The sequence below is a fragment of the Haemorhous mexicanus genome, chromosome 5, assembly GCF_027477595.1.
Source record: "Haemorhous mexicanus isolate bHaeMex1 chromosome 5, bHaeMex1.pri, whole genome shotgun sequence".
Classification (NCBI taxonomy): domain Eukaryota; kingdom Metazoa; phylum Chordata; class Aves; order Passeriformes; family Fringillidae; genus Haemorhous; species Haemorhous mexicanus.
The window spans coordinates 4,541,022-4,567,656 of NC_082345.1; the positions used below are offsets into that span (position 1 = coordinate 4,541,022).

The 26,635-nt window shown below is 45.8% G+C and overlaps 2 protein-coding genes across 3 annotated transcripts; both read left to right on the forward strand.

The window, feature by feature from the left end:
• The first annotated feature begins 304 nt into the window (after positions 1-304).
• Positions 305-8,500, forward strand: LOC132328239 (aldo-keto reductase family 1 member B10-like). Of its 2 annotated transcripts, none has more exons than XM_059848061.1 (10): positions 305-494; positions 2,206-2,373; positions 2,687-2,803; positions 4,216-4,293; positions 4,855-4,977; positions 6,082-6,188; positions 6,313-6,394; positions 7,120-7,203; positions 7,938-8,020; positions 8,294-8,500. In XM_059848061.1, the coding sequence occupies exons 1-10, from the start codon at positions 429-431 to the stop codon at positions 8,334-8,336; spliced, it is 951 nt and encodes a 316-aa protein (XP_059704044.1). In that variant the 5' UTR covers positions 305-428; the 3' UTR covers positions 8,337-8,500. The 2 variants fall into 2 exon arrangements, with proteins under 2 accessions (XP_059704044.1, XP_059704045.1); XM_059848062.1 differs by lacking the exon at positions 305-494 and adding an exon at positions 611-1,427.
• A 4,791-nt stretch (positions 8,501-13,291) lies between these two features.
• LOC132328238 (aldo-keto reductase family 1 member B1-like) lies at positions 13,292-22,757 on the forward strand. The gene is made up of 10 exons (XM_059848060.1): positions 13,292-13,450; positions 13,704-13,871; positions 14,331-14,447; positions 15,761-15,838; positions 16,225-16,347; positions 19,538-19,644; positions 19,792-19,873; positions 20,422-20,505; positions 21,323-21,405; positions 22,128-22,757. The coding sequence occupies exons 1-10, from the start codon at positions 13,385-13,387 to the stop codon at positions 22,168-22,170; spliced, it is 951 nt and encodes a 316-aa protein (XP_059704043.1). The 5' UTR covers positions 13,292-13,384; the 3' UTR covers positions 22,171-22,757.
• Positions 22,758-26,635: the final 3,878 nt, after the last annotated feature.

A 26,635-nucleotide genomic window follows, 5' to 3' on the forward strand; every position in this document is an offset into this window, starting at 1 on the left:
CCTGAAACCGCTGGAAACCTCTGCACTGGTATCACTGTGGGCTGATTTGGTAGCCAGTGCTGCTGTCCGGCTATTAAAAGCCCAGAGTAACAGAGACTGGGGGAGAGGGGAGAGCAGCAGTGTTAAGCAGGTGTCTGGTACAGCACAGACACAGAGGGTGCCTGGTGGAACTGGTACCTGTTAATGCTGAGCTGCTGCCCAGAACACCATCCCACCTTCGGAGAGAGCCCAGCGCCCACCGTGCAGCTGCGGGGGCTCGGGGAGAAGCAGCGCTGGCCCGGCCCAGCCCAGCCCAGCCCGGCCCGGTGTGCCCCGGGCTGCGGGACCGCGGCTGTCCCGGGCGGGGCTCGGCACGGGGCGGGCACGGCTCTGCCCTCATTAAAGGGCTCGGCGGGCGGTACTAGCGGGCAGCATTCCCGGCTGGAGCCATGGCCACCTGCCTGCAGCTCTGCACCGGGGCCAGGATGCCCCTCGTGGGGCTGGGCACATGGAAGGTAACGGGGACAGCGGCAGCTCGCTCTCAGAGGGGCGGGCTGTGCGCCGGTGCCATCTCCTCAGGAGGGGTCCGGAGCGCTCGGGGGTGCGCAGGGAGCGGGGACAGCTCGGCTCGGTGACCCGTCCCCGGTGCCATCCCACCCGGGATGCTGCTGGGGATGCTCTGTCCCTCCGGTGGTCTCCGCAGGCACAGCCCCGCTCTGCTTTCGAAGCCGCGCTCCCTGCCGTGCCCTCCGTCCCCGCCGTCCCCTCCTGCCGTGGGGGAGAGGTGACCCTTGGGTGTCCCCAGCCTGGGAGAGGCGGCGGCTCCGTCCCTCCCGTAGCCTCCAGGGATGCCCGGATCCCTCCCATCCATCCATCCATCCATCCATCCATCCATCCATCCATCCATCCATCCATCCATCCATCCATCCATCCATTCCTGCATCCCTCCCCTCCCTGCTATCCCGACCTGGCTCCCGCGGCTCCCCGGGCCCATCTCCCGTGCCACTGCACTGGAGCCCTTCCCTGCTGCTTCCGTGCTGTGTAATCTGGGCGAGGTCCCTGGGAATCACCCGATAACAAGGTATGGCTTTAGAAGACCATTCATGCGTTTTGAGCAAGTTCTGACAAAGAGGTTTGCACTGTTGTTACGATGACTACAAAACCACTGATCTGTACAATGCCTAGAAACAAACATTGCTGGATTTGTGTGAACAAGATATGCCAACATTTCCTTGTGCACAGCTCTTACACGCTCTTGCAGGGTACAGAAATACATAGAATTGCACACCCCCTCTTGTCTCTGAAGGAAGCAGCTGACATAAGGTTCCAATTACAGGTGGGATGTGCCTCAGGATTAGCTGGGCTAGAGCACAGTGTAACACTCCAAAGTGATGTGGATGACTAAGGTGTAGACCACTGCCCTCCCCATAGAACTGAAATTCTCCCAGGTGGGCCATTTGACTGTTTCTCTTCTTAGACACAGCACTGGGGAGCGAGGAGTGTTGAGCAAAGGGCATTACAGAGCTCCCTGGAACAAAACTTGGTTTTCCCTGGTCCATTTCTGGCAGTGCTGGAGGCTCTGCTCTGGCTGGCTGTTGGCTGAGCCTGTTTGGGACTGGGCTTATGGATAAATGGCAGGAGGCTGGCTTCAAACCCAGCAGCCTGCATTTGTGAGATGATGAATGCTTTAAGAACATGGCATGGAAAAACTCTACTTAATAGAAACATAAAATCAGTAAGATAGCTTCTGTTGCAGTGTTGGAAACAAAAAAGTTTAATAAAAGGCAAAATAACAAACAGAGAAAAACCCAGCCAAGTGCAAGAGGTTCTTGCTCCTGGTAAAACACCTCACAAAAGCGATTAGTTTCTTTCTTCTCTTCTTTTTCTAGTAAATTGCCCAAGCAGGACTTCTTAGCTTCTGTCCAGTTAGCTATCCTTAAGTTTGAGGTGATGTTCCCTAGGCCTATGAAGTGGCTTTTTCACTTAATTGAAGAGAAAAACTTCTGAACTTCTTTCCTTTTTGAAGGGGCAAAAGATAGTTTTGTCACTCCGTCAACAAAGAGCACATTCCTATAGCAGCCTGCATTTTTAAGATGATGAGTGCTTTAAGAACATGGCATGGAAAAACTCTACTTAAACCCCCATTGTATGTTTCTTTAGTTGCTAGATAACTAAGAAATGGCCTGTATGCTTTGATTTGGGACCTTCTTAACCTTCTTCTTCCAGTCTGCAGCTGGGCAGGTAAAAGCTGCAGTGACGGCTGCCATCGATGCTGGGTACTGCCACTTTGACTGTGCCTACGTGTACCAAAATGAGAGTGAGATTGGGGAGGGGATCCAGCAGAAAATCAAGGAAGGTGTTGTGAAAAGAGAAGATCTCTTCATTGTCAGCAAGGTGAGGTGACCTAGGATCCAGGGGAAAGCTTTGCATATGCATAGAGGGAAATTCAGAGTAGTGGGGCAAGGCTGTGTGCTATAGTGTGGAGTAATTAGGAGAATAGTTCAGGCCCATACTGGTAGAATCCTCTTTTTGTCACTGTATTTTGTAGAGGGTTATTTAAGATGTGTTCCACATTATCCATTTTTATGGGACTATTCAAAATACATGTTAAGCAGACATGGTCCCAGAAAGTGTGCTAGCTTTCTTTCCTTGTTCAGGAAAGAGTTTTAACCCAGGAGCTCACAGTCTGGCTTGATTTTTTCTCTAGCTGTGGTCCACTTTTCATGAGAAGTCTCTGGTGAAGGGAGCCTGCCAGAAGACTCTTGCTGACCTGAAATTGGATTACCTGGATCTCTACCTCATGCACTGGCCTCTGGGGTTCAAGGTACAGTAGCAGCAGGGTCCTTGGTTTTCTCTCCTGGGAGAGCTCCTCAGCAGAGCCAGGAGCACTTGCAGCACCACTGCTGCTCCAGAAAGAGCCTGTGCCTGCTGTGCCAGCACTGCCCCAGTGCTGCCCACCCTGCCCTGCTGTGCCAGCACTGCCCCAGTGCTGCCCACCCTGCCCTGCTGTGCCAGCACTGCCCCAGTGCTGCCCACCCTGCCCTGCTGTGCCAGCACTGCCCCAGTGCTGCCCACCCTGCCCTGCTGTGCCAGCACTGCCCCAGTGCTGCCCACCCTGCCCTGCTGTGCCCCTGATCTCTGCCCAGAGCTCTGCCTGCACAGCATCCTCTGCCCTCCTGATAACAGAGAGGCAGCCCCAGCAACAAGGTCAGGCCTCTGGCTGCAAGACTGACTCATGCTGCTTAACTTTGGGCTAAGTCATCCTTTCCTGCTTCGAGGGAAGGAAGGATATACTTTGCTGCCTGACAGAAATTCTTTCCTCTGCATGTTAGAGAATCACAGAACAAGAGAATGTTTCTGTCTTCCATTTCTTTCTTTAATCACTGAGTCCTTAATACTGAGATCTTTGCTGTAGGAGCCTTAAAGTAGTTCCACAGACCTTGGATTTCAAAAGGTGAGACTTTCTGACATCCATTTAAGAAGTACATGAAATACATCTCATCCTTCATGTACTTCAAAGGATCTGATGTCTCAGTCTGTGTCTAGTCTTGGCTTTTTCTTTCTGCTGCAGACAGATTAAGACCTCCATCCTATCTGTTGCTTTTGTGCTTGTCAGCTGTTTGTCACACTTGCAAAGCTGTCATGGTTAGTTTTATGTGAACAAAGAGCTCGAGTAAGTGTCATGGCATCATACTCTGACAGCTGCACACTAGATGTGGAGCAATGTCCAGATGTGGGGTTCTGTTTCTGAGTTTGTACATCTGGGGGGTTCTGATTTGCCACCAACTTAAGCTGAGGCTCCCCTCACAGGCCACTTAGGTGTTTACATAATTCCTTCTTCAGTAGATGTGGCTTGGCTTAAACCTTAAATGTTCCTGGGGCCTTAACAGATCCTTCAAAAAAAAAAAACTACTCCAGTTCTCTCTTAAAGGAATAGGAGAGGACTACAGGAAGCTTGTTTGTTCCACAATAAATAATTCAAGTGTTTATCTGTATGTATTTTAGTGAGTCACCATTTCTTGGTAGAGGAGATACAGTTGATATTCCTAGTAGGAATGATTCTGCATAATTCCTGCTAGGAATGATTGCTGGCAAAATTGCCAGGAACAATGTGGACAAATATTAATATTTTCTGTAACAGTAGCTAAAATCATCATGGTCTTCAGTTGTCTTGGTATTAACTTGCCAATAAAAAGAGTGTTTAAATCTTTTTTTTTTGTTTGTTTTTTCTGACAGGCAGGAGAGGAGCTGTTTCCTGCAGATGACAAAGGCATGGCTATACCCAGCAACACGGATTTTCTAGATACATGGGAGGTAAATTCAGCCAGGGTGGGAAATCATGTTTCCTGTTGCAGGCAGTCTTTTCCATGCTTTCATTGCCTTCAGAGCAGCCACAAAGTTCTTATGTATTTATTACACCATATACAATGCAGCTTTTCAAAACATACATGCTCAATCAAGCTGATAATCTTTAGTGAACTTGCAAGCCAGACTGCTTGACCATAACAGAACTGTCCTCACCACTGTTCTTAAATTGCTCAAATACACTCTGCTGAAATAAACTAGGTTGTGATCATACCCACAGCCTGCACCCTCTGGTGCTGGCTCAAGAACACATCATTGATTATCCTTATTTCTCATGTGAAAATAACTGAGAGTGAATTTCTGCCATCTCAAGAAAGGAGCCCTTGGGTTTGGGTGAGATGGAAGTCATGGCACAAATACACCAGAGGTCACTCTCCCACATGAGACAATCCTGGCAGCTCCAAACAGTTGTCTTTCCTTGCCCATGAAGGGAAATGAAGCCACACAAGGAATAATCCCTTCAGGGCCTGTCTTGTACACTGGTGCTGACTGTGCTCCCCTTTCTGCCAGGCCATGGAGGAGCTGGTGGATGCTGGCCTGGTAAAAGCCATTGGAGTCTCCAACTTCAACCATGAGCAGATTGAAAGGATCTTGAACAAGCCAGGACTGAAGCACAAGCCTGCAAACGTCCAGGTGAGCTGCAAAGTGACTGCAGGTTTTGTGGGATTATAAAGATCCAATTACAGCCGCATGAGGAGGAAGAACAAAGCAGACACAGCACAATTACACCCTGTGATTATTTCTGAGTACTCCTAAAGATGCTGTAGATCTGTGTTCTGATTGGGAATGAAGTTGTGGTACACAAATTACAACAAGAACTTCTTAAAATACTTGTTATTAGTAATGGCATCAATCTGTTATTAATAGAATATAATTGTTCACACAACATGTGGTTTTTGTCATGCAGGAGTCCACGATTCAGTCACCCAGCTGGAAAGGGAGGTCAATTTTAACTTCTATACAGAAGCAGCATTTACTGACACAGTAGTGACTTCCTGGTATCTACCATGATTTATGTAAAATAAAAAATAAAGGGGTTTTATACACATATATATATTAAAAAATCACCTAGTCTTTGTATACAGCAGCCACTGCCCCTTTGTATGCAGGAGCTGCAGAAGTTTATCCCTTCAAGGGGTCTTGGACAGACTCAGAGACTCAGACATCTCTTACAGTTCTAAATACAGAACTTTTTGCATATTCACTAAGAGTACTGAGTTCCCTCAGTCTCCAGAACCTGCCAGTCCTTCCTCTGCATGTAGTTACAAAAAAAGAGCATGCCAAAAGCAAAAAAAAAAAATCTTTTTCCTAACCTATGGCACATGAGAAAGAGGCACCAATTCACAAGAAAGGGAGCTTTTATGTCTAGAACAGATGGGAGGGAGAAGAGAGCAGGTGCAGCATGTCCTTCTCATCCCACTCCACATTATTGCTGAATATACAGGGCACTGGAGTTTTCAATATTTGCTAAGCTGCTGCTTAGAAATCTGAGAAGGACCTCAGAACATGCCAAAGAACCCAGAGGTGAGCCTAGTGAAATGCTCCTTCTCCAGAGCAAAGACCCAGAGGTACAAGAAATGTCACTGCAGAGGCAGGTGCTGTAGAACACTACAGCTGATAGTACTTTGCAAAGAGTGGCCCATGAGGACAAAGAGCAGCCTTTAGGAGCATTAGGGGATAATCCCTGCAGTGAGGTACAGCAGGATTCCATCAATCTCTGTTCTCTTCTGCTGGCAGATCGAGTGCAATCCATACCTCACCCAGGAGAAGCTGGTGAACTACTGCCAGTCCAAAGGGATTGCTGTGACAGCCTACAGCCCCCTGGGCTCTCCTGACAGACCATGGTAAGACTGCTTTGCAATTTGTGAGGGAGAGGGCATGAATAATGCTTGGAGCACTGAGACAGTGAGTGTACTATTAGCCATTGATCTCAAAACACACTTCTGGTGTTATCTCTCCAATGTGTAGGGCTAAGCCAGAGGATCCTTCTCTTCTGGATGACCCCAAGATCAAGGAAATTGCAGCCAAGCACAACAAATCCACAGCCCAGGTACATGGATGCCAGATGCTCATATCCTGCCCTCCTTCAGAGCTTGGTCTGATATTCTTCCCATCAATTTATCTGACTTTCTTATTGCATTTCTCCTCCTGCAGCCAATGAAGTCACAGCATATGTATTCAGTGATCATCTTTTGTTTATTCTTTCTGAAAGAAACAGTAAAGTTGCTCCAAAAGAACAAAATGGGGGCTGTAATAATTTTCTGTCAAAATGTGGATTAAATTCACATTTAACTAGTGAGAGACTTTGACCTACACAGACTGTGGCTACCCCTTCCTGTAACACAGGACAGCTAATGACAATGTAGAGGACAGGCTGGCTCTTTGTTCCCTGTTACCTGTGTGAGAGGCAGAAGTGCAGGCTCTGTTTTCTGTGTGGCCTGCAATGCACACTGTCCAGGTGTGTTCTGACTGTCATCATGAAACATTTTCTTGACCCATCTTCAAATGCTGGAATGTTTCAGTCTTCATCTCAAGTCCTCTTGCAGAGAATGAAATTTTGATAGAAGTCTGGGAGAGCAGGAATGCTTGACTGGCCCAAACCTGGATGGGAAAGGAGCCCTTCCATGTGAGGCTCCACCACTTCCCTCTCTGCTCCTCAGGCAGAGCAACCAGGGCTGCAGGGACAGGAATGATTTGAAACAGAGATAACAGCTGTTGGAACAGGCTCTGCTTCCTCCAGAGCAAGAAGAATGATTCAGTTGTCTGTCCTTGCAGGTTCTCCTTCGCTTCCAGATCCAGAGAAATGTGATTGTGATTCCCAAATCCATCACTCCACAGCGCATTGTGGAGAACTTCCAGGTGAGGGATCAGGAGTGAGCAGGGGCTGCCCCTCAGGGATGGCTTGGCTTCTCCCTGCACAGCAAGGGAAAAGATCCATTATCATTCTTCCCTGATCAGGCAACACCAGGCTTTTTGTCTGTTTACCCACTAAGGGCTAAACTTAAGGTTACAGCTGGAGAGCAGGAATGAACCAAGTCTTTTTTAGTATGCTGATAATTCTAGCAGTCACTTTACGTGGTGTCTTGTATTCTGCAGACTGGAGATGAATTGCCACATGGCTTTTCACTGGCACTTGAGTGCAGCAACACACCACAAAAGGCATATGTAGAGCAAGCAGTGTTATGAAAACAGCTGTGGTGTTCACAAACCATGGTGCTCTATTGTTAATTCAGTGGTCTTTGACTGCAACTGGTCATTGGGATTTCAAAAAGCCTAGATAGATTAAGTGAAATATGGCAACATTGTAGATGTGCCTATGAAACAGGACAGAAAGATGCATCTCTCACAAGTGGCAGATGCAAGAGCCTGCCAAGTGCCCTGCAACAGCTGGCATGTGCAATTGCAACTTTGGATGAATTTTTCTGTTCCCTCTGCCAGTGCATTCTTGGTGATACAGAGATGCCTTTTTCATGAAGCAGTCATGTCTTCTAACCAGCTACCCTCCCTTGCAGACTCGTTCTATAATTTTGTGGATTTTGCTTACAGCCTCTGGTTTGTCCAGAGAGGTGATTCCCAGCTGCTTCTCTTTTCAGGTGTTTGACTTCAAACTGACCAAAGAGGAGATGGCAACTATTTTCAGCTTTAACAGAAACTGGAGAGTCTATACAATGAGCATGTAAGTGGTAGCATTCAGTATTCTTCTCCAAATCCATAAGTTAAGAATACTATATACACAGAGGTTTTACATCTAAATACTGCCTAGAATGCCAAGAGCCTGAATGATGAAGTAATTGGGATGTTCCAAGTGTACAAAAAAGACTATAGAGGAAAACAAATCTGGACTGAACCCATTCTCCAATTTCAGAGTTCAGATCCCACCTTAGTAGCTTCTTTAAGCAAAACTAGAAAGGAAAATTATGACTAAAAGGAATTCCTCTATTCCCTGCAGGGGCAAAACTCACAAGGACTACCCATTCAATGCAGAATACTGAAGATGCTCATCAGAGCCTGGTCTGATATCCTTCCCATCAATTTATCTGATTTTTTTATTGCATTTCTCCTCCTGCAGCCAGTGAAGTCGCAGCATATGTATTCAGTGATCATCTTTGTTTATTCTTTCTGAAAGAAACAGTAAAGTTGCTCTAAAAGAATAAAATGGGGGCTGTATTAATTTTCTGTCAAAATGTGGATTGAGTAATCCACATTTAGCGAGGGAGAGACTTTGATCTACACATTCACATTTTTAATTTTTCTTGCTTCAACACAACAGGCTGAGGAGGACAGTTGGCAGTTATGGGAGAAAAATCTGAGAGATGTGAACTAAAGGCCAGCAGTTTAATCACTCCAGAAGTAACTGAGAAAGGAGTTTTCCTACTTAGGAAAAACTTTCCCTTAGGGAAAAAAAAAACAAAACCACAACTCCATAAGCAGAAAACACAGACGTGCGTGGTCGGCAGTATTCTCAGCCAGGTTTCCTCCTGAACGAGGGGATTTTCCCTGGGACAGGGCACATTCCCCTCTCCCAGCGGGCAGCAGAGGGCGGCCATCCCTCAGCCACCCGCGCTGTCCCCTCCCAGGCAGTGCAGGGACTGATGTCCCTGGTGTCACACAGCTCAGGGGTCTGCCTGCTGGCACGGGGAGCTCAGCTCCCGAAGTGCCAGCATCCCCTCTGGCCCTGTCAGCCTCGGGGCCAAACTCTCCAATGCCTCCCCAGCTCCATCCCCCTCCCCCTTCAGCCCGGCCACCACCTGCACTGCCCGTGGCCCCACAGCCCCAGGTGACATCAGGAGCTATTTGCTTTTGGGGCTGTGTCACCTTTCCACTCCCAGTGCCTGGGCACGTGGCTAAACACAATCATAAAGTTGCACACTGGGTTTCAAGGCAAAAGATCAAAACCTTTGCTGAAGAAAATTAGCAGCTTGTGGACTTCTTTCCAAAATTTCCACTTTCAGTTCATGAAAATGTAACCCAAGAACATTTGCTTTGCAGCTTCCTAAAGGAAGCAACCCATAAAACCTTCTGTAGCCCCCAGGCTGAGGTGAGACTTAGCTCTGCAGAGATCAAATGCACATTTTTATTGAATAATAAAGGTACAATGTTATTATGATGCAGAAGTTTCGAGCACTGTCTTTTCAGAGAATACCTTCTCCAGCAAGGGTTACCCAGTGCCCATAGAGCCCTCAGTGGTGTCCTTGTTCAAGCATAACTCATCCCATCCACCAGCTGCAGTCCCCTTGGAATTAAATCCTTTCAGCATGGATCTCCTTCAAAAAGTTCACCTGTGTTTCCAGGAGTATTCCTGAGTCACAGTATTGTGAGCTTCAATTCTGGCATGGGACAGGGTGTTTATATCTGTTTCAGTGGTCTCCACACAGGTCACCACTGCCATCCCTTGATACCATCTGCAGTTTATTTTCTTTACATTCCACCCTGCACTTTATTGAAAGATAAATTAAGAATTGTTTCACCCTTATTCAAACTCCATCTGTAACATAATCATCATCTGACTGCATATTCACTATAAACTCCACCCCTTGCCCCTGCACACCAGTGTAGTTAACACCTCACCAGTGCAAACATAAGACACATATCCCAAACCCACCCCTTCTCCTACAAACAAAATTATCAGGATCAACACTGCAACAGTCAACATATTTTCCAACCACTTCTAAAATGCTTTCCAAGCTGAACTCCCAGCACTGTTCTTGGTTGTGCCACTACTCTGCCCATCTCCTGGCATGCACCATCCAGAACAAGGCGTGTGAGTTACTCCTTGGTGTCCCAACAGCTTATCAAGTGATACCAGCAGTAACTGTGCTCAGACCTTGCAGCTTTCAGGCAACAGCATCAGTGATCACCACTTTTTCAGGGTCCCTTCCCCCTTGCTTGTAAACACAATCCAGCAGTCCAAGCAACTGCAGGGGAGTCTCACCAGTGGGATCAGCAGAATCAGATGATTTCTCCTCACAGCCCTTCACTGGTGGGTCCTAAAGACTTCCTCCCTTGGGAAGGACAATGCCTGCTAGTAGCAGAGACCCCAAACTTCCCAGAACTCTGCTCTTACAAAGCAAAAACCTCTATCCCATTTGCTTCAGTTTCTGAGCATGGACAGTCACTGCAGGGACAGTTCAATAAGTGTTCAATATTTCTGCAATTTCATTCTCAGCAAAGGGCTGTCAAGAGAGCACTCAGATTCTGGGGAGCAGCCCTCCCACCTCCACAGGCCTACCTAACCTTGCAACTCAGGCTGCCTGAAGAGGCTTTGTTTTCACTTTGTCATCAGCTTTCAGAAAGCATCTGTTTCTCTCTTCCAGGTCACCTTCCCAACCAGCACTGGTCTGCCCAGGTGCCTCCTCTCTTCAGGCAATTGCACACTGTATGTACCCCATCTTCTCACTACTCCACTTCTGGACTGTGGCTCTGGGTAACTGAGGAGAGAAGAAAGAACACAGAAAAACAAATGAGTAAATGCCTTTCTCCCCCTTCCCCAGCCTCTGTTTGAGCCAAACACCAATCCACTCCCTGTCTTCCTCTCCACCCTGCCTTTGTCACCACAGTTACATCCAGGCCATCCCAGTCCCTCCCTGGAACCAAGGGCAGCTCAGAGAGTGATGCTGGGTGCTTGATGCTTCTTTCACCACTCAGTCCTGCTTACTGTGTCCTAGAGCTCCTGGGTAGGCAGTCTGCTGTCCCCAGGACTGCCACTATCCCCAGGACTGCCACTGTCCTGCCCAGCAGGAGTGACCCAGCCCACAGGAGCTCCCTTTGGAGTGAGGTGCTGCCCTCCTTCTCAGGGGCCAGGGGGACTGTGAGGGACACACAGGTGCTTTCCATCTGCCAGAACTCAGTCATCCCAGGTACAGCACCAGTTTCAGAGCCTGCCAGAATCAGCCCTGACCAGTCTGGGGCAGTTCATGGTTTCCCCCTGTCCAGACTTCCCCTGCTGCACTAAACCTGCCCTTCCCACACAATAATCACCACAGAGGGGTGGCAAGATCACTTCCTCATCCTTGGCTGTGCCTGGAGCTTGTTATTTCAGCAGGTGCAATTAAAGGACAAAAGCATGAGGACAAAAAGCTTCTTTAGCTCTGAGAATAAGGGAGATCCACCAAGATATGGTCCTGGGCTAATCTGAGCTCAGAGTGAAAAAGAGGCTGAGATCCTCTACAGTCAGGGCTGGCCAAGCCCCTGAGATCTGCCTCCTGGCATCCAGAGGTGGAATTAGAACCCCCACTGAGCAAGATAAATCTCCTCTCCAAGCAAAGCAGAAATTCCTGCTGTGCTTCCCAGTGATTCAAGCGTGAAACCTGCATGCCCTCACCTCCAAACTCTGGTTTCAGCTATGCCTGTGTCTGTACAGACCCCTGCAGCTCTTCCCCTTAGCTGTAGGTATGATCACACCTCACAACACTGTCATCTCCCTTCTTTGCCTTCATGTGTTCTCAGTGGGTCTCTCCAGTGAGCACTGTCCATAAGGACATACCCACTTCCCTTATTTTGGGCTCTGTTCTCAGATTCCAAACACTGCTGGTCACCAAAGTCACAACTTGTGGTGAAATCACAGTTGCTAAATGCAAAGTCAGCAAAACAAACCAAAAACTCATAAGATTACTCCTCCTGTTCCAGTGCACGTGGATCAAGGGAAAAAAAAAAAGAAAGCAAGACCCTCCTCCCCCTTGCACTTCCTCAATGTCAGTGCTCTCTGTAAAGGCATGGCCATGTTATCAAGGACACAGGGCACAAGATTTAGCAGGCTGGCTGTCACAGGGTGACATGTGCAGTACTTCTTCTTCCCCCAAGGCCCCCACCAGACCTTCGGGAGAGGCAAACACTGGAAAGCTGAGTGGCCTTACAGCTCTGAGGGGGAAGGATCCAGCTCGCAAGAGCTAACAGCAAAAACAAAATACAGAACTTCTGCCTGAAGCCTCTTGTGACAGGATGGAGGCATCTCTCTGACTTGAAATCACGAGGGAAAATTCAACCCAATCAGCAAGAGATAAGCACCAAGTTGTGTAAAGGTTTTGTGATCCAAGCGAAAGCACATTGCATCCTGCCGGGGTACCTGATGGTGCTGACATGAAACAGGAGGAACATTAAAGAGGAAAACCAATTACCTTGCCATCCTTAGCTAAATGGAGCAAAAAATATGAAGCTGCAGATAGCAGGGAGAGGCACCCAGAGCAAATGCTCGCACCTGAAGAAACTCTTCACATGTGAATAAGCAGTAAAGCCTCCCAGGCAAGTCTGGGTTTTTCCATTGCACTGTGACGTCTTCAGCAGAACAGCAAATGCTTGTCTGCAAGAGCATCAAAGCCAGTTTGTGATGGGCGACTGCTGGCCACTACTGCCTGTGATTACAATCAGGCATTTTATTCTGCAATGTCCTCAGCACCTCCCTAAAGACAGAGGGACAACACGATCATTATGTCACTCATTAAAAAGTCACTGTTCCTCTTCTGAGACTTTCAAAACAGTTTCAAAAAAACCTCTTCCAAAATTCAAAATAAAGCTGGGGATTTTCTTAGATTCACTCTACCCTAAATTACTCCTAAGCCACAGCTCGCAGTGGAAGCCGCGTTTGTCCCACTTGGCTGGCAGGAACAGCTTCTCCTGGCTCTCAGAAACCACCGAGGTTTCTCCTCGCTCTCAGAAACCACCGAGGTTTCTGCTGTCGTGTCGCTGCATCAGCACACAGGGCCACAAGACTTTGGCAAGGGGGTCCAGCCCGGGCCGCCACCCCTGTGGGGACACGGGGCTCAGCGCCCTCAGCTCTTGGGGCGCCGGGACAGCTGTGTCTCACATCCCCAGTGTCACCCCCGCCCCGGGGACGAGGCGCTGCGGGAGGGTCCGTGTGCGGTGAGCACAGCCCGATGCCCCAGCCCCGAGCCGCAGTCGCGGCCTGCTCCACACCCCGGCCGCGGCCCCGGGCTCGGCGCCGCCCCGGCAGCCCCGCGCCGCGCCGGGCGGGGCGGGCCCGGCCCCGCTCGCTATTAAAGGCGCGGGGTTCGGCCGCAGCCGTGGTGGTGCTGCTGGCGCGGTCATGGCGAGCTACGTGCAGCTCAACACCGGAGCCAAGATGCCCATCCTGGGGCTGGGCACGTGGAAGGTACCGGAGGCGCTCCCTTGGGCTGGCGGCGGGAGGGCGATGGGGAGCGGGGAAGGAAGGAAGGAAGGAGCGCGGCTCGGGCCCTGCGAGCGCTGCCGGTGCCACAGACACCCGGCCAGGCCGCCGCCGGGATTTGGCTTTATTGTAGTTGTGGTTTGCTTTGGATGTAGCGGCTTTCTCAATTTTATCTTGCCGTGAGACAGGTCTTCAATATTGTGTTGCTGAGAGATTTTTTTGCCATCGCTTTTTTTAGTCCCCCCCAGGGAAGGTGACAGCTGCGGTGACGGCTGCCATCGATGCCGGGTACCGCCACCTGGACTGTGCCTATGTCTACCAGAATGAGAACGAAGTTGGGGAGGGGATCCAGCAGAAAATCAAGGAAGGCGTTGTGAAACGAGAGGACCTCTTTGTCGTCAGTAAGGTAGGGGTCTGATGATATAGGATATACCAGGGGATACCTTTTTATTTTAAAGTAACTCCCTGCTTCTTTACTTACCTCTTCTGTTGTGCAGTGTGGAACAATTCAGAGCATCACTTAAGCCATGCCTGAGACTCCTGCTTTACCTCATCCTGTATTGAGAATTATTCAGGGTCCATATCACAGATTTGGGTGATGCTTTCAGCTTTAGTCTTAATAAGTGAAACAAGACTGCTTCTGCTGTCTGCCAGGACACTGTGCAGTCATGTGTGCTGCCACTGCACACACTGCCCAGTATCACAGGCCAGTGCTGCTCACAGAACAGCCCCACTGGAAGAGCTGTAGGATGTCCTGGTTTCACATCACTTTCCCAAGGGGACAGGCATCCTGCTGAGCAGTACAGAAGAGTTCCAAGAGCTTTAACCCAAGAGGTCACAATGTGCCTTGGCTTTTTGTCTCCAGCTGTGGTGCACGTTTCATGAGAAGCATCTGGTGAAGGGAGCCTGCCAGAAGACTCTTACTGCCCTGAAACTGGATTACCTGGATCTGTACCTCATCCACTGGCCTCTTGGTTTGAAGGTACAGTAACAGCAGTGCCCTTAGCTTTGTCTGTGAGTGGCAATTATGAGGAGCTGTATGGCTTTATAGCCCAGTGATTGCTTCAGTTGCTCAGATCATTCTGTGTGTATTGTGTAACAGCACTGATCTGGTGCTCAGCTTTACTGTGGCCATGTGAGCCAGGCTGATTTTTGCTTCTGAGATCCCTGCTTGCATGGCATCTGCTGCCCTTTTGGAAGAGGCAGACCTTGAACCCTGGGGATGGGTTTCCCTGCTGGGAGCAGAAGTTATAGCTCTTTCTGTTTGATTATTGCTTGTGTTGTGTTCTACAAATCCAAAGCTACACTCAGTGTGGTTCCCTCTTTGTGGAAGAGGGCTATACTTTGCTGTCTGACTGAAGTTCCTTTGTATGTTACAGAATAAGAGATTGATGGTCTTTCATTTCTGTCTTTAATCACTGAGTCCTTAAATACAATCCAGTTTGAACTGACCTTTGCTGTAGGAGCTTTAGCATTCCACGGGCTCTAAAAAGAGCTAAAAAGAGTTAACTTTTTTAACTCTAAAAGGAGTTAAACTTTTTAGTTCCTAACTCTTCCACTGTCTGCATGCAAAGGAACTGATGTCTCAGTTTGGATTTGTACAAGTTTAGGCTTTCAGTGAGAACTTGACCAAGATTTTCTTTCTACCTCTTGCTACCAAGATGAACTGCTCTTTAGAACATCTGTATTTTTAAAATTAATTTCACATGGATGGAACTATCAAAGTGGAAATGTGTTGTGGTGTAAATAATGAATTAGTAGAAAATAACTGGTTTTGAATGAATTTGGTACCTGGCAGATAGTCCTAACAGGGACACAGAGTGTTCTAACCTTCCCTGTGCCAGCAACTTAAGCAATGAGACTCCCCATGGAGGAGATCTGGTCCAGTATAAGGTGAACATATTCCAAGTCCTAAGTGGGTCCTTATTATGCATTTCACTAAAACTCTTCATTATGAGCAGGTAACAACTGTGTATTTTTGCAAACTGGCTGTGAATCTACTTTCTGTGTTACAAATGGAGACTTAAGTTTCAACTAGTTGGATTTCAATGAGACAGTGGACACAGTGTCCATCAGAAGTATCTGTCCTTACTGGCTTGACTGTAGGCAAAAAAACCACTACAGTACCATGAGAACACAAAAGAAAAGACTGAAACCTATAGATAGTGAGTATTAAAGTCTAATACATATGTAGATAATCAGTATAATTAGTGCTTATTGGATCATGGTCTTCAGCTGGTGTTAACCCAACCTCCCAATAATGTCTGTTTCAAGTAATTTCTCTCTCACTGACAGGCAGGAGAGGACCTGTTCCCTGTAGATGACAAAGGCGTTGGTATCTCCAGCAACACAGACATTCTAGACACATGGGAGGTAAGTTCAGCCACAGCAGGGGAAGGTTTAGACTGATGAAGGTAATGAGAGCATCAGAGACTGCTGAGAGCAGAAGGCAATCTCATGTACTTGGAATTACTTGGAAAGACTCACTGGTGCAATAGCAAATTGTCATGTATCAATTCATCATTTTCCACTTCTGACTTGTGAATTTCCATAATCTCAAAGAATGAGTCCTTTGAGTATGGGAGGCATGGCACATATACACCAGTGCTCTGGGGTTTTTTCACTCAAGCTTGAACTCTGGGAATCTGAACACTTCATTTAGGTGTCTTATGAAGGAAACAAGGCATGTCAGGAAGCATGTGCTGTTCAGGCCCTGCCTTTGTATATTAGATCCTGACTTTGTGCTTCTTTTCCTCCAGGCCATGGAGGAGCTGGTGGATGCTGGCCTGGTAAAAGCCATTGGAATCTCCAACTTCAACCATGAGCAGATTGAAAGAATCCTGAACAAGCCAGGACTGAAGTACAAACCGGCAAATAATCAGGTGAGCTGCAAAGTGGCAGAGGCAAGTGTTTGGTGGTGTTCTTTTTTGTGTGGTCATTTGCTGTGGGTATTTTTAAGAAAATTACAAAGATCTTACTTTGAAGTAAGGTTATAGAAAGAGACTGGAATAGACATATTCTACTTCAGAGACTACATATTCTTCAATCTCACCCTCCAGGTGATGCCAAGGTGCTGGTTTTATGAACTCTGTGCCACTGCTTGGAAATCTGGTAATGAGCAGCTCCAGAATCCCTCCTTGTAGGAGGAAAGGAGGGGGAACTCAGATGAGCTGGAAAAACTTCCTTGCAGTAGAGTAAGACTTGGTGTATGTATATAGAGAGAATTGGATGACCTTTTCATGACACTTTTGTGGAGAAGCCAGTTCCTGTTGCAGATGACTGAGGGAATTGATCAGGAACATGCTTTATGGACTCAAGAGTTGTAATGAGGGTTAGGAGGAGATGGAGTTGCAGGGTGGGCAATAGAGTAGAAATTGTATAGACAGCACTTGAATGAAATCTTAGAAAAATTCAGGTGGCAGGAGACCTTGGGAGATGATCTGCTCAGAGGAACACCAGCCCTGAGATCAGACCAGGTTGTCCAGGGCTTTATCCATCTTGAAAACCTGTGAGGCTGGAGACTGCACAGCCTCCCCAGGCAGTGTGCTCTGCTCCCTGACCCCCTTGAGTGTATGACAGGGAGGGGGAGTTCTACATCCAGTCTCACCCTCTCTTGTTTTCAGCCTGCATCTGTTGCCTTCCCCCAAGCAGCACTGAAGAGCTTGGCTTGTCTTTGAATGACCCCTTTTAGGTGCTGAAAAGCTGCTATTAGGGGGCCTGAAGCCTTCCCTTCCCCAGACACAGCAAGCCCAGCTTTCTCAGCCTTTCCCAGTCTGGCAGGTTCTCCAGCCTTTAGCCATCCTGGAGTTTCTCTGCTGAATTGATGGCAGTCTGTCAGTATTTCTGCTACTGAGGGGAGCTGGGAAGAGGAAAACTGGACACAGTATTATGAAGGTGGTCTGGCAAGGATGAGTAGAGGCAAATGATCATTTCTCACAATTTACTGGCTGTGTTCCTGCTGCCAGGGCTCACTGCTGCCTCGTGTCCTGCTCAGTCTGTTATGACCCCCCCAGTCCTTTCTAGCATGGCTGCTTTACAGGTAGTCAGGTTCCAGCCTGTGCTATTGCCAGGGGCTTTTCCTTCTCAGGTGCATGGCTTTGTGTGCAGCCTTTTTTAATTCCTTCAGGTTTTTGTTTGCCTGTTGTTTCTGCCTGAATGGGTCCTGCTGCAATGGCAGTCCTGCTCTTGAGTGGTTTTTCCCCAGTTTGACATCATCTTCAAGATTGACATGAGTATAGACTGGCACAGGTTGCTGAAGAGGACAAGTGCCAGGACAGGCCCCAGTAGGGTCTGCCTGGAGTTGACTTGACTCTAATGGCATTTGAAGGACTCTAGTCAATTACTGATTATTAAAACTGGGTCATTTATTGTGGTAACTTGAGTCTTATCTCTCCAAAGCACTTTCAGAGAACTTAGTGTAAGTTTTATGGTAACCTTTCAACATCTGCCACACCTCATTGCCATGATCACTATATGACAATTACATTATTTTTTATATCATATCATTAATATTATTATCATATCAATTACCTTCTCTGGCATAGGGGTCACTGGTCTTGGACTCTCACACTTGTCAATGCCCTCAGGCTCTAAATGATTATTGACTATAATCAAGTTTAGCACAAAGCACTGGGTCTTTGGTCCCTGTCCTATATGAACTATGGCTTCTGAAGAAATGCCTACAAGCCTGAAAGCTTGCTGTTACTAACACTTACCAGTTGGGCTAATAGTGAGAGTGCTTCCTGAAAACACTTTCTCTGTGCAGATACTTCACATGTAACCCATTGTCTTTCTTGTCATTCCCATTCTTTATTTGACTGCATCCAGGTTGTGTTGGTTTCAGTTGTGGTGAGAAATTAATTTGGCAAGGTAGTAAGTACATAACAATGATGCTGGTACTTAATTTAATTTTTCAACTTGAGTGTCAGTGAAGAGGTGAGGATGACTGTGCCTTGCTTATGTTGCATAAATTCTGCTTATTGAATAGTTGAGAAAACTAGATGCTCTATTACTCTTAAATAGCTGTCTTTCTGCAACTGCTGAAGCAAAATAAATATGTATAATATGTCCTAAAAATGGAGCTCTCTGTTCTGTTTAATATTCCAGCATGTCTCAGAGGGGAAAGAGGCATGCAGGCCTCTGATAACAGCAGGCAGCTAGAACCAAATAAAGAGCTCCAGGCTGTAAACTGATTCCATGTTTTGCATTGCCTTGCTCCACCTGCCAGCAGCACAAGTTTCCAGGGACTGCCCTCAGAGTGCAGCTGCAGGAGGCTCAAATGGCAGCAGAGTCCAAATGGTTCTTGCTGTTGCCTGCTGGAAGAAAAGTAGTGCTCCCTGGTGTGCAGCTATCCTGAAAGTCCCTCTGTGCAAAGTATCAAATATTCATGCTCATTCAGTGCCACCTGACACGTGAGCAGTTCCTGCTCCACACTCCCTATCTGTGAATGTGCCTGCCAGAGCACACACCCAGTGGGAAGGAGTCTGTATGCCATTATGCAACTCTTCTTATGGAAGTTCATGCTAAGTGCACGTGTGTTTGTACAAGGTCTGTAATGGTCACTGGGCTGAAGGTCTAAAATCTGTAGCAGGCAACCATTCTCAACAATTTCAGACTAGGGGTGTTTAGTGTGAGTATTGACACAAAGCAAATAAAGACTAATGAAACAATGCTGACCTTGAAGTTAATATGGTAGCTGTAAAAAATATTATGGCATGTTTAATTAGGGGTGAAAAAAGAACTTTGGTCTGCAATCCTATTGCTGTGATTTTACAGCTCTTCTGGGTGTGCATTTTACTGTCCCATCGAAGCAATTGTGTAGCTGGTCACCCATATGCTGGAGATGATCCAGATCAGCAAAGTTTTAAGGAGTTTTGTCACAGTCCTTGGACCCTTCACTGCAAGGAGAGCTCCAATAAATAGTAGTAAGGGGGTGGGGCATAGAGAAAATGAAGACTATAATATTGCTTAGACTCTGAGTTAGCACAAAAATCAGCCTTTAATTAAACTAATCCCTGGAACATGTTAAAGCAGTTAAGTCATTATCAGTCTCTATACTTTTTATGTTGGCAGGTGGAGTGTCATCCATACCTTACCCAGGAGAAGCTGATCAAGTACTGTCAATCCAAAGGGATTGCTGTGACAGCCTACAGCCCCCTGGGCTCTCCTGACAGACCATGGTAAGACTGCTTTGCCAGGGAGCTGGTGTGGATTATTCTGGAAGCACTAAGACTATGTGTGCAGCATTAATTTTTCATCCAGATACAGATCTTTACTAGGTTGGACCTATGGAGGTTTCTTGCCACTGATTTGTTTTCTCTGTGTAGGGCTAAGCCTGAGGATCCTTCCCTTCTGGATGACCCCAAGATCAAAGAGATTGCAGCCAAGCACAACAAAACCTCAGCACAGGTGGGTAGATGCCACAGTACCCCTTCTTGCAGCACAAGCTAATGACAATGCAGAGGACAGGCTGGCTCTTCATCCCCTGTCATCTGTGGTGTTAGGTAGCAGTGCAGGTTTGTTCCTTATGTGGCCTTCCATGCATGCTTGCAAGGGTGCTCTGATCATCACAAAGAACATTTTCTTGACCCATCTTCAGATGGTGCTGTGTTTGTTTGTCTTGCCATCTCAAGTGTTGTTGCAAAGAAGGGAACATTTGAATGGCCTATTCAAAATCTGGGTGAGAAGGAAAGGAATTGAGTGTCACTAAATGGCAGGGGAAAGGAGAAAGAAAGCCTTGTGTGATTCCACCACTCCTTTACATGCACTTCAGGAAGTGATGTTTAGAATTCAGGTAAAATTTGAAAAGCAGCTCCACAGAGTGGGTTAATTCTGCTGAATTGTACCATTTACAGTAAGTAACTGTAAATTACTTACTGTTTAGCAGAGCTAAACAGGCTGTGCTTGCATGGAGCAGGAGCCATGCCCTCTCTGATGCAGTGCTGTGCCTCTTGCAGGTTCTCATCCGGTTCCACATCCAGAGGAACGTGGTTGTGATTCCCAAATCCATCACCCCACAGCGCATTGTGGAGAACTTCCAGGTGAGTCAGTGGAGTGAGCTGATGCATGGCATGTCCAGGGATGGCTTGGCTTCTCCCTGCACAGCCAGCAGTGAGCCTTTCTCACCCTTCCCAGGTGCTCTCCTGGGCTTTTCCTCCATGTGTTTACCTACAGTCTCCTGAGGGTTGAATTTAATATTACAATGGGAGAGCAGGAGTGACCAAAGCTTTGGGAAAGCTGTATCCTGATAATCTGAGCAGTCACATTGTGATTGTTCCTGTTTTGTCATGTGAATGAGTCATTTGACAGCTTATTTGGGGCCTGAGTGCAGTAGCACACCCCAAAAGACTTCTGTAGAGCAAGCACTTTTAAGGAAATAGTCCTGGTGTCCATAAACAATGTTGCTGCTCTGGATTCAGTGGTCCTGGACTGGACTCAGTATTAGGATTTTGCTTCCAAACACTCAGTGGCTTTAGGTGGAATATGGAGGTCTTGCAGCTACAATTTTGGCTTAGCACAGAGAGATGCATTCTTTGCAATTGGGAGATGGAGGCATTCTGCTACACAGTGCTCCCCAAATTCTTCAAGCAACTGGCATGTGTAACTGCAGCTTGAGATTCTCTAATTCCTGCCTCTCCTTGCTCACCTCCCTCTCCCACTCCAGCTAGAGGAGGCTCACAAATCCAGGGAATCTTGTCTTTTTCCTTTCCTTTGTGAAACACTCACCTCCAACAAGCACCTACACTGTGGACTTGTTCTTTAATTTTGTGGCTTTATTTTTTTTCCTAATTTTCTTTTTTTTTGCTTACAAGCGCTGATTTGTTCAAAGAGGTGATTTCTGGCTTTTTCTCCTGTTAGGTGTTTGACTTTGAATTGTCTAAAGAGGAGATGGCAACTATTCTCAGCTTTAATAGAAACTGGAGAGCCTGTGAAATGTTTGTGTAAGTGGCACTTCCTTTTCTTTAAACTGTTGAGTTATCACATAGTTCAGTAAATGAAGTTACAAATGGTAGTCTTGACTGAAATTCAGGATATGCAAACTCCATTTTTAAAGGGGTCATCTGAAAAATAACTTTTCAGAGTAAGATTTTTTTTTTAAATGTTCATTTTGTGAACCAAAACATGATGAGCATTGAGCAAACTCAGTTCAGTTGCCAAGAAACTCTTTGTAGTTGGAATTGCAACAGGAGGCTTCTTATTTGTAATTTTTTTGTCCATATTGGAGGAATGAGCATGATGCAGACTTTAAAACTTGATTAGTTTTGCTTGTGGTGTTTTGTCTGAAGTACATTCCAAAATCTGTGTGTTCTTCAGGAGTTGTTGGGAAGGTAGATGAACATTCAAAATATAACATGAGGATTTGCTACTTGGAAGTGTAGATCCAGATATGAAATCTTTTTTGGAAGGCTGCAAAAAAGGTCTTCCTGTCAGTAAATAGCAAAACCTTGTGTTAGTTATCTACAAAGCACCTCTAGGTTCCATCACCCAAACGAAAGAAGGCACTCAATCTTTTTGTCTGGAAATGCAGCATGTCACCAAGGAAAAGAGAAGCAGACTTTGCTTTTATACATTCATCTCTTCCCTTGTGGGTCTTTGAAGTGGTTACAGCTACATACAATGCCTTTGGGATGTGAGATAATCTTTGCTTTTTGATTTCCTCCAGGTGCAAAACTCACAAGGGCTACCCTTTCAATGCAGAATACTGAAGATGGTTCCCTGCCTTTCTCCAGGCTTCCCAGATATGCTTCTGCTGTTGCCTTTGAGTCTGTGTAGCTTTTTCACTGCATCAGACACCCTTCCACACCCCCAGTTTTTCCTTTCTTTTTCCCCCACAAAGATGCAGTAGATGTACTCTGTGGCTTTGTGCTGTTTTCTTTTTTGGAAGAAGGAAATGCTGAAATGGTTCTGAAGAGCACACTTTGTGGACTAGTAGATTTTCTTTGCCAAAAGCAAGTCTGGAATTGCTAAGCAGAAAGCATTGAGCAAGTTTGAGCAAGCAGTCACTTTTATTTTGGAATACTGTGATTTGGAGCTGGTGATTGTTGCCTGGAAGGACCAGGATATTGGCAGATGTTGCATAATGAGGTTTGCTTCTTTTTTTCTGGTTTCTTTTGGGGTTGGTTTTGTTTCTTTGTAACACTCCATTCCTTTTTCCCCCCCCCTCTAATTGGAAGTATAAGTTGTTTTCTAAGTGATTTCTACATGGGTAGCTCTTTGAAAAGTGTATAGATCCTGGTTTCTTGATGATATAAAAGCTGTTTTGCTTATAATAAAATACAGTTTCATTACTGTGTGTAATGAGATGGTTATTTCAGTCATGCTGGAGCAGCTGTATAATATCAGCTGTCTCTAGAGATTACACAAAAGCAAGAAAATTACCATCCCCCACGAAATCATCTGTTGATGTTGACTTCTTGCATGTGCCCTGGGAGCTGCCTGCTGTTCTCATGGCTGAACTTGTGGCCAGTGAGTCTGTTTGTGTCTCTTTTTAAATAGAACTGGTTTGGTTCTGACAAGCAATGCAGTCATGTTGAATTCAGTTTTTATCTTACTGAGGTGATATTATACTTAGAAAACTCTTTACTCTGAAGACTTGAAGCCTACACAGCATTGCTTTAATAAGCAGTAGAAAACTTGCCCTCTCCAGCAGGGAGCACATGATGCAGGAAGCAATTGTGTGACTGTACAAGATACCATTGGCAAATATAGTAAAAATGAGTTTCCAAGAAAATCCTGTGTAAAGCTTTGTTCAGGGAGCACAGAACAACAGGCTGATACTGAACTTCTGTTTGGTGAGCTGTGTTTGTCCCTTGGTGGTTTTCACAATGCTTGCACAAAGTGATTTTAAAGCTGCTGCCACCTGAGAGCTGCTCAAGACTGTTCACAAAATGCATTTGGGCACAGGTAAAAGCAGTGGCTAATGTTGGGTGGCTTTCTTGCATGTTCCTGTGAGAGTTTTTCAGATGTCTGAGTAGATCTGGGATGTGAGTGGTCCTTCTGAGGAGGTTGTGTAGGGCCTGGCAGAAAGGGGGTTCTCTCTGAACAGATGGAAGAAGGGAGACACCAGGGCTGTTAATGCATAAATGTAGGATTGTGATTCCATAACTGTGTAGGAAACCTTAAAGTTAAATTGGCCAGGTTAAAATGTAACATTAAGGCAATTTGATATCAAAGTATTTGTGAAATAGGTTTCCTGGTTCTGAGCAAAAGGACTGTTGACTAAAGAATCATACTGGTTGAAAATTACAAAAAATTTTGCTTTCTCAATGTAACAGTTAGTATTTATTAAATAGAAAAATTTTTAAAGTATTTTTAAAAAAACTTTCCAGTAATGCTAAGACCAGAATTAGCATGCAACATGTTTTTGGTCACAATAATTTACAATAGGCAGAGCAGACAAGACTGAGTTAACTCAAAATATGAGGAGGAAAGAATCAGTGTCTGACTTAAAGCAATATGCTCCTCTAAGGCTGGTTCTTCTAATATAAATTGATTATAAATCACTTTAAATTCTGGACTTAAAAGCACATACAGAAAGCTTCAGCTCTGCAAGTGTTTTTGGGAATCTCTAATGTGATAAACAAAAGCCCTAAGGCATGTAAAAAAGCCAGAAGAGATGATGTTCTTTGCTTAGTCTGAGCTGTGACAGAAAACTGTTTGGGGCAATGTTGACTTGCTTGCAAATAACATTTTTGTGACAAGTGTGTTCTGGCAAGAAGTTACGTTGAGGGTCAGGGTTTCCAAAATAGTACATCAGGTTCTGTTAGCTTCCTCTGTTTTCATTTCACTGCAGCTTTCTGGAAGTTTGAAATGAAATTTTCCATTCTGGAAGTAGGAATTTTACTGGAGGCAGACTGCTCCACAGCAGAAGGGAGAGCACTGGGGTGGAGTGGCATTGTAACAGGCTCTCTCTGTATTTCACTGCATGACTTAGTGGGAAGGAATTTGGAAAGGGTCGTTCTGGGACACAGTGCAGCACTTAGCCGGCAGAGGGCTTGGATCTTGGAGTGTCAGAGTGGGAATAGAGGGAAAACAGAGAAACACCTGAGTGCAGGGGTCATGATGCTCAAGCTCGAACAGAAAGCAGGCTGTTGTCAGCTTGGGAAGGGAGTGACAGGAAACCCTGTCACCCTTAATGGCTTTGGATTCGGATTAATGGTTTTGGATTGCTTCTCCAAGCATATAATAAAGGCTGAGATGGAGGAAGAGGCAGTTTTCCTTTAGTCTAGGTTGATCTAGGAATTGTTACAGTAAAATAGTCTGTTGTACCCCCCTGCTTGTGCCATACTCTCTGCCTGCAAGGGCAGAGATTTCCTTTCATCTCCTAAAAGGTAAAGTGGAAAGATCAAAGAGTTCAATATCCGGAGCTCAGCATTGCTGCCAGCTGAGCTCTTCCTGCTGAAACTGTTCACAGCATTTGTTTTTGTATTGTGATTTGACAGATCTCTGGGTTTCTGATCAAAGACATTTTTAAGGACAAATAGAGTCTTGTAGCTCTTCCAATGAAAAGTTGGTTGTGTTTTGTTTTGTGTTCTTAATTTAAGAACTTGTAGTTCAGCTCCACCTTGTCGGCCTCTTCCTAGACATTCTGGGGACTCTGCTGCAGCAGCTGAGCTGGTGTGATACTGTAGCACACCCTGGGAAGAGGATTTCCAGCCTACAGGAAAGATTAAGAGCAGAAAAAACACATGTCCTTGGAACTGGTAAAAGCAGTACTTGCACAAAATCACTTCCAGCTGCACTCACTGCTCCAAGTGATACCAGATTAGCAGGCCTTTATTTCATGTTTAGGAGAAAATGGTTCTCACAGGACAAATCCATTTACTTAGTAGCAAGGAATGATGGTGAACTGATTTATCAGGGAAAACAGGTAGAGAAAATTAGCAATTATCTCATTAGAGAAGGCAAGATACTGTTTTTTTTAGATTTTTTTGTGTAATAGAGGAGAACATAAGAATTATTTGGAATTGATGTCCTGCTGGTTGAAGGTAGGACAGCACAGATAGTCTGACAGGCACAGCATGTTTGTTTCAGGTTGCAGTTGATGTTCCTTTGAGAGAAAATAGCTTAACTTCTGGTATGGAAACACAAATACACAGGCCTGCCTGGCTGGAATCACTTTTCATGTGATGCTCTCTAACTTGGTGTTTGCTTCCCTCAGGGAAAAAGGAGACAGGACCTCTCCTCTTGCTCAGCTCACAAGACTTGCAGAAATGGAATGCACTTGTTTCAGTTTTCATTTGTGAAAACTGGGGCACAGGAAACTCCAGTATTCAAAAGGGGAAGAGAAAATCCTGTCTTTGGATTTTAATGTGTATTCACTGTGCTGAAGATACAGCTAGAAATCTGGAGTCTTTTGGTTAACTGGGGCACAGAACAGTTACCTTGGGACAAATTATTTTCACTTCAGTCACTTAATACTCCCCTAGTGTGTCACCTACAAACTGTCAGTAACTGTTTGTTTGTCATCCCTCCCTCTGCCTTGCCCTTGGTTTCTTTAAAAGTACAGAGCCCTGTCTTATTTTGGCAGGACCTTGTTTATTTTAGCTGTGAGGCAGCTCTTAAAACCCTTAAATAGGCCACATTGCTCTTGCATTTTAACTTCTTGATACAGAACCACTAGTGCAAACAGCTGCAAAACTTCATTTCCCCCCCCAAATTCTTAAGAAAAAAAAAAAGCTGATTGCAAAATCAAGCTTTTCTAAACTGAAACAGGCCTGATTGCAAGGCAGCTGGTAGTTGCTCCTAAGAACAGCTGAACTGAATCAGACTAAGTATCCACATATTGCAGCACCTTGTGTCCAGCTGTGGTCAAAATAAATTGGTGAAGATGAGTAAATTGAGCATTGCAGCAGAGTGTTATTTAAATATTCTGACAGCAGCTTGTTCTTTTGTGTTTAACAGCCATCAGTTAACTCTTTGTTGTTCAGTTACCTTCTGTTATGTTCCAAGGGAATGACACTCAGTTTGAAGAATTGCCATCTCTTATTTGTTTTGGGCTGATTTGCTGATAGATTCATTTGATTCTGCTGGTTTACAGTGGAGGAAATAATAACTGATCTATTTCCAGTTACATTTTGCAGGTTTGATGAACATCTGGCACAGCTCCTTGTACTGGTAACAGGTCAAGAAAAGCCTTAGTCTGCTTAGTTACCATCTGTATAAATTACT

Excerpts from the sequence above, each read along its gene's own strand:
- LOC132328238 (XM_059848060.1), top strand. The coding sequence starts at position 13,385 with ATGGCGAGCTACGTGCAGCTCAACACCGGAGCCAAGATGCCCATCCTG. Across the intron at positions 13,872-14,330 it reads ACCTCTTTGTCGTCAGTAAG|CTGTGGTGCACGTTTCATGA; the intron begins GTAGGGGTCTGA and ends TTTTGTCTCCAG. Across the intron at positions 20,506-21,322 it reads GCATTGTGGAGAACTTCCAG|GTGTTTGACTTTGAATTGTC; the intron begins GTGAGTCAGTGG and ends TTCTCCTGTTAG.
- LOC132328239 (XM_059848061.1), top strand. The coding sequence starts at position 429 with ATGGCCACCTGCCTGCAGCTCTGCACCGGGGCCAGGATGCCCCTCGTG. Across the intron at positions 495-2,205 it reads TGGGGCTGGGCACATGGAAG|TCTGCAGCTGGGCAGGTAAA; the intron begins GTAACGGGGACA and ends TTCTTCTTCCAG. Across the intron at positions 6,189-6,312 it reads GGCTCTCCTGACAGACCATG|GGCTAAGCCAGAGGATCCTT; the intron begins GTAAGACTGCTT and ends TCCAATGTGTAG.